Raw genomic sequence first — 7,077 nt, 5'->3', positions numbered from 1 at the left:
TATTGGATGGATAATGGTTGGAGTTGGGGTGGTTGTTTTGGGGTTTTCTGTAAGGGTTTTGGGTGGTTTGCTGCTGGTTGTTATTTTGGTTGTTTCTTGAAGTGTTTTGATTTGAGTTTCTTTGCCATGGTTGTTGGTTTTGGTTATGGTTATCTCCCCACCTCAGGTTTGGATGGTTCTTCCATGAAGGGTTGTAAGTATCACCATAGACTTCATTTGTCCCAGAATTTTGGTTGTGCATGTACTGGACTTGCTCCTGTTGTTGCTCCTCTTGAGTTTCTTCATTTGTTCCCCATGTGGTTGATGGTTGATTGGTGCTTACTGCTGCAACTTAGAGGCTATCAATCCTCTTGGCCATTTGCTCAAATTGTTGTTGAATCTGCTGCTGCATCAATTTGTTTTGAGCTAGGATTGAGTCCACTCCTTCCAACTCCATCACTCCCTTCCTCTGTGATGGTTGGCGTTGCCTTTGGTAAGCGAAGAAATATTGGTTGTTAGCTACCATATCAATGAGATTTTGAGCTTCTTCTGCAGTTTTCATGAGTTGTAAAGAACCTCCAGCTGAATGATCCAAGGCCTCTTGAGATTTCAATGTCAAGCCTTCATAGAAATTCTGCAATCTATCCCACTCATTGAACATTCCAGGGGGACACTTCCTGATCAGAGCCTTGTACCTTTCCTATGCCTCATATAGTGGTTCAACCTCCATTTGGGTGAATGTTTGTACTTCAGTCTTCAATCTAATAACCCTTTGAGGTGGGTAAAATTTGGCAAGGAATTTGCTTACTAGATCATCCCAATTGTCAATGCTGTCTCTTGGGAAAGATTCTAACCATTGGGTGGCTTTGTCTCTGAGAGAGAATGGAAATAGCAGTAGCTTATAGCTGTCAGGATGCACTCTATTGGTTTTAACAGTGTCACAAATCCTCAAGAAAGTGGACAAGTGTTGATTTGGATCTTCAAGTGGTCCTCCTCCATAAGAGAAATTGTTTTGAACTAATGTGATGAGTTGTGGCTTTAGTTCAAAGTTATTTGCATTAACATTTGGTGTATGAATGCTACTCCCACAATGTCTAGGATTTGCAAATGTGTAGGAAGCCAGAACTCTTCTCTGTGGTGGATTGTTGTTGTTATTAGCTGCTCCTCCTTGTGGATTAGTTGGAATTGTTGTATGTTCCTCCATATCTTGGAACTCTTCTTCTTCCGAATCCTCTTCTCCAACAATGTTTCTCCCTCTTTCAGCTCTTCTTAATCTCCTGAGGGTTCTTTCGTCTTGTTCACAAAAGGTTGGTATGGCTCTCCTTGTCCCTAACATGCAAACAAGACATAAAAATCATATGAAACCAGAAGGATAGCAATACTTCAATCCATGATGAAATTGTAGTTAGCTCAAGCAAAAATTCAAACAGTTAGTGGGTTAGTCCAAAGTTAGAGAAACAGAAAATAAAAATGCTAGATCTAGATCTCCACTTCACTTAATCATTGTCAATCTATTTCAATCCCCGGCAACGACACCAAAAACTTGATGTGTGGAAAATGATCCAACACGAAACTAACCGGCAAGTGCACCGGGTCGCATCAAGTAATAAAACTCACGGGAGTGAGGTCGATCCCACAGGGATTGAAGGATTGAGCAATTTTAGTTTAATGTATGACTTAGTCTAGCGAATCAAGAATTGATTTGAGTGGTTTGTATTCGACAGAAGCTAAATTGCATGAAATTAAAAGGGAGAGGGACAATTGGCAAGAATTTAAAGTGCAGAGAAATTAAAGAGGCTGAATCTTAAAGTGCAAGTAATATAAATTGCAGAAACTTAGATTGCAAGAAATGTAAATTGCAGAACCTTAAATGCAAGAAATGTAAATGGCTTGAATTGTAAAGGGAATTGAGAATTGGATTTGCAGAAATTAAATAAGGAAAAGTAAAATGCAATAAACAGCAAAGTAGAAGATGACTTGAATTAAACCGGATCTAAAATGGAAATGAGAAAAAGCTTGGTGTAGCAATGAAATAAGGAAATTGAAATTGAAAACTGTAGATCTCAGGACTCAAGAGACTAGATAGCTGAGTCTAGATCTCACTGCCTTCCTAGATCCAGCAAGAACAATTGCAAAGGAAATAAAGAAATGTAAATTGCAGAAAGAGTAGAAGAAGAAGCAATTAACAGAAATTGAAATTCAATTATGCAGAAAATTTAACAAGATCCCAAGGTGAGATTGAAACAGAATTTCTCCAATTCTCCACCCAAGATCCAAAACAAGAAAAGTAAAGAGTGCTGAGCAAGAACAAGGAAGAAGAGAGATCAATTCTCCTTCCCAATTCTCTTAAATTCTAAAAAAACAATGATTCAAAAATGTAAAGGTGAGCTTTCTCTCTAAGTGTTCTCCAAATGCTAAAAGGAAAACTCCCCGAAAACTTAAATCCTAAGCTATTTATACACTTTCTTCAAATGGTCTTTAAGCCTTGAATTGGGCCTTTGCTCTTGATGGAATTGGGTTGACAAAAGCCTCTGTTGATTGCACTTGGAGTTGGAGAGAAACCCATTGTGAACCGGGACATAAAGCACAAAAGCTTGAGTCAAAGTTTGAGGCAAACTTTTGCTCAAGCTTTTTATATCAGCCACCCCCTTTTGCTAATATCCACGTTTGAGCTAAAGTTTGGGGTCAAACTTTTAGCCAAACGTGGATCCCCTTGTGTGCATGTGTGGCGCCAACGTTTGCCAAAAAGCTTGAGGCAAACGTTGGCGCAAGCTTTTCTCCTCCAGGGTGTTGGTGTGTGGCGCCAACGTTTGCCAAAAAGTTTGAGGCAAACGTTGGCGCAAGCTTTTGCTCCATCCTGGGTGATTTCAACTTTTCCAAAAGCTTGAGCTAAAGTTTGAGGCAAGCTTTTGCTCAAGCTTTTTGTTCTCTCTTGCTCCTTGCCCTTTCTTCTTTCTTCAACCTTCTTCGAAGCTCTTTTCACCTATTATTAATCAACCAAACATATCAAAGCTATGCTCAAAATCATGAGATTGTTATTCTTTCATAATATATGACAATTATAGCATAAGACCTCATGAAATTGTATTAATTCATCCATGGTTGATTGAATCAAAGGAAACATGAAATTCTACCCAATTGGCTTGCTTATGGCTCAAGAAAGTGCATAAAATCAACTGAAAACAAAAGAAAAAGACTAGTGAAACTAGGCTAAGATGACTTGTCATCAATATTTCTTTTAAGTTTTAACATTTTGTGTACTGATAAGGGATTGCACTTGCTTGGTATCATGCTTTCATCTGGCAATTTTGCATTTAATATAAAAAAAAGAAAATCCTAAGAGAGTAATTAACCACTCCATTAGAAAAACTTCATACTACCTTATACCCTCAACTTAATACTTGCATATTTATAATTTATTTATTATTCTATTTTAAAACGGTTTTTTCGGTTGAACCACTAATTAGACCGGTTGAACTAATAAACCAATAAACCAGTAATTAAAGCAATTTGATGACCGATCTAATTCTCAGAACCTTAGTTTGTAGCCAATTCGGAGTGAATATCTGACTTCGCCAATTTATTTTATTTTTAGGCTGTAAGTTGTAACCAATTTAAAGAGAATATCATTACCTTTCTATATTTAGGACGCAAATGTTTCATTCTTTATAACAATAATAATAGATTAAATTAAAATTTGAATTATTCAATTTACCTCTCTTATTTGTTAGGTCACAACTAATTTGGAAAAAAAAACTAATTTGGAAAGAATGCCACTGCCTTTCCTGCTGATCAGAATGCAACCTTTCATTCTTTTATTACTTCTGAAATATTGGGTGAACAAATTTTTTTAATAATTAAGTCTAATCAAATTATGTTATACTTGAGTTTTTTTTTTTCTTTTAAAAACAGAGTTTACGTGATTTTTCTTTTTTACATTTTTCTTCTCCTTTTTGTTTCTTTTTTTTTTGTATTTAAAAGATTTTATTAAAAAAAATAATAATAATAAAGAACGAAAACATAAGAAAAATAAAAAAGAAAAATGCATGAAAAACGAAAAATTTTTTTTAATTAAATACATAAATTTTTTTATGATAAATAAACATAATATTTTGAGGAGAAATAATATAGAAAGAAAATATAGAAATTCTGTGATATAGACACAAAATATTTTGAAGTTAAACATACTAATTTTTTAATAGAAAAACTAAGGAAGCAACATAGATATTTATTGTTGATAAACATACACAAAATTTATAACGTAAACATAGAAACTTTTTGAAAGTAAATACATAAATTTTTAATAAAAAAAAGGAAGAAAAATATAAATAAAATTTTTATTATAAACCTTTTTTAATATAAACGCAGAAAATTTTTGAACCCCAACAAATAAAGTTTTTTACAATAAACACATCAATTTAAGAGAAACACAGGAAGGGTACATATAATTTATTTTACCTAATCAGAGAATTTTTTTTTTACGGTAAACAATTTTAAAAAGAAACACATGAAGAAAAACACAGATTTTTTTCACCAAAATACATAATTTTTTTCTACCCAAACACAAATTTTATTCTTTCTTTTGGCTTAATACTTCACTTATCTTCATCGCTAGCCATAGAAAAATAATTTTTTTCTTTCATTGCTTCGATGGAACGAGATTGGACTAGCTTTTGTTCTCAATTCCATCATCGACAAATTGGTGGAACACATGCACGGATTAACATAAGCTTTTAGCTTTTATTTTAAGAGAAAGTTTAAAGAGTCAATTACAACGTAAATCAATTCAAAATTAATTTTTTATATTTTTTATTTTAAAATTTAAAAAATTAAAATAGTGAGAGATTATTTTTTTTGAGAAATGCTAGAGGGAGAGTAGAATTTGTGATGTATAGCCATCAATTAGTCATCATTAATATTTTTAATGGTGTGAGATAACATCTAATGATGTAGAATCACTACTAGAAAACTAGTTATTACAGACGGATATTTTCGACGGATTTTATCCCACGGAAATACAGACGGAATTACAGAGGGATTTTTTGTCGGAAAACAAAAAAAATGAATTAGCATAAATTACAGACGGAAAAAAAATCCGTTGATAATTTCGTCGGAAAAATTAAGTTTTTTTCCGTGAAAAATGGTTACGGACAGATTTTTCTGTCCGTAATTAAATGGACAAAACGCTAGCATTTTATTAAATTATTACAGACGAAAAATCCGTCTGTAATTTAAAATTTTCCGTCGGAAATGTTGATATTTTAGGTTTATGATCGTTGGGGTTAAGTTTATGCCCGAGCTCCATTCATTCACAGCACACAAATCAAACCTAGCATTCCCCACAGCGCCACCACCGACGAGCTTCTTCTTCTCCTTTCCTCACCCACAGCACCACCGTCGGCCACTCTAACCACCGCAGCTACCTTCTCCTTCTTTTCCTTTTCTTTAAACACTGAACCAGTAGAATACAGCCCTTGTCTCTCTCGTTCTTTCTCGTTCGCAGAACCAAGCAAGCTCAAGCTCCACCACCGCCGCGCCTCTCTCTCCTTTTATCCCCTATGTTTTGGCTCGCATACCTTCGCACAAGCCCTAGCTCCGTGGCGACCAAAATCGGTTCCACCGTCAACTGCGGTTCCACCTCTCTCTTTCCCCCTATTCGAAACGATAGGGTGCGTGAACTAGGGTTTTGGTTTTGTGGCAGTGGTTGTTCATCGGAGAGACACTGGCGATGCTCCTATTCTCAAGCATTCTAAATTCAAGGTGATCTTCGTAATGGCAGCATTATATTTTTCCCAGACTTCAACTCAAAATTCATATGTTTTTTTTTTCTTATCGTAATCGCTGTGCTTTCTCATTACTTATTGTGATCTATGTGCTTTTTCAGTTTCTTTTTTAGTTTCTAATTCAAACTTTTGATTGATGACTATGATTGGTTTGAATCTGAATTATAATTGTTTACAATATTTTGTCAGTATTAGTTTGGGAGGGAACTTGACAATGGTGGATCTTCCTGGTATAACTAGGGTTCCTGTTCATGGCCAGCCTGAAAATATCTATGATCAGATCAAGGATATTATCATGGAGTATATTAGGCCTGAAGAGAGAATTATTCTGAATGTTCTTTCTTCTACCGTTGATTTTACTACTTGTGAATCCATAAGAATGTCTCAGTCTGTGGATAAAACTGGTTTGAGAACCTTGGCTGTTGTAACAAAGGCTGATAAGTCTCCTGAAGGCTTGTTGGAGAAGGTAACTGCTGATGATGTTAACATTGGTCTTGGTTATGTCTGTGTCAGGAACAGGATTGGCGATGAATCTTATGAAGAGGCGAGGATTGAAGAAGAGAGGCTTTTTGAGTCTCATCCAATGCTTTCAAAGATTGACAAATCCATTGTTGGTGTTCCTGTTCTGGCACAGAGGCTAGTTCAAGTTCAAGGCATGATCATATCCAAAACTTTGTCCGAAATTGTGAAGAAAATCACTGAGAAGCTGACTTACAAGCTGACTTAATTTCACCAAGATGCTCAACCAGAAGTTCTCCCTCAATCACATGTACCTCTTCATATCTTTTAGCTGACTTCATTGATCATCAGAAATTGTGAAGAGGAACTTTTGCGTGATTTAGAAATTTGCGGATAAATCCTCGTTGCAAGTATAGTTTCTAAACCTTCAAAAGTCCTTTCATACAAATATTTTGGTTGTCACAAGTAACAAACCCCTTTAAAATTGTTAACCGAAGTATTCAAACCTCGGGTCGTCTTCTCAAGGAACTGCAGGGAAGTATGTTCTTATTATTGGCTATAAAGGTTGTAAATCGGGGTTGAGAGTGAGGAATAAGTATGACAAATAATTTAAATGGCAATTAAAAATAAATAAATAACTGCAAAATAAACTTTTGGCAAGGTATGAGAATTTGGAAGTCCAGACTTAGTTACCCTTATAAAAAACAATGAAAGTTGAATCTTAATTCCACTTAGTCAACCTTTACTAAAGCAAAGGAAAGTCAAGGGACTAATTGGTTTGATCTTCGAATCCTATTTATTTTCTAAGAAAGGGTTGGGATTATTGAAGTTCAGTTCAATTAGCAAAGATAACAGT

At 35.0% G+C, this 7,077-nt stretch overlaps 1 protein-coding gene across 2 annotated transcripts; it reads left to right on the top strand.

The window, feature by feature from the left end:
- Positions 1 to 5,695: 5,695 nt before the first annotated feature.
- On the top strand, positions 5,696 to 6,489 carry LOC110262815 (dynamin-related protein 4C). Of its 2 annotated transcripts, XM_021103490.2 has the most exons (3): positions 5,696 to 5,739; positions 5,952 to 6,228; positions 6,397 to 6,489. In XM_021103490.2, exons 1-3 carry the CDS (start codon positions 5,708 to 5,710, stop codon positions 6,487 to 6,489), a joined length of 402 nt encoding a protein of 133 aa, XP_020959149.1. In that variant the 5' UTR covers positions 5,696 to 5,707. The 2 variants fall into 2 exon arrangements, with proteins under 2 accessions (XP_020959149.1, XP_020959147.1); XM_021103488.2 differs by having other exon boundaries at positions 5,952 to 6,489.
- The last annotated feature ends 588 nt before the right edge of the window (positions 6,490 to 7,077 follow it).

This window comes from Arachis ipaensis, chromosome B5 (genome assembly GCF_059453495.1).
Source record: "Arachis ipaensis isolate K30076 ecotype BB chromosome B5, ASM5945349v1, whole genome shotgun sequence".
NCBI classification, from domain to species: domain Eukaryota; kingdom Viridiplantae; phylum Streptophyta; class Magnoliopsida; order Fabales; family Fabaceae; genus Arachis; species Arachis ipaensis.
This window is presented reverse-complemented; position numbering and strand designations above follow the sequence as displayed.

Coding starts and splice junctions, on each gene's coding strand:
- LOC110262815 (XM_021103488.2), top strand. CDS start 5,708: ATGCTCCTATTCTCAAGCATTCTAAATTCAAG. Junction 5,740..5,951: donor TCAAGCATTCTAAATTCAAG/GTGATCTTCGTA, acceptor ATATTTTGTCAG/TATTAGTTTGGGAGGGAACT.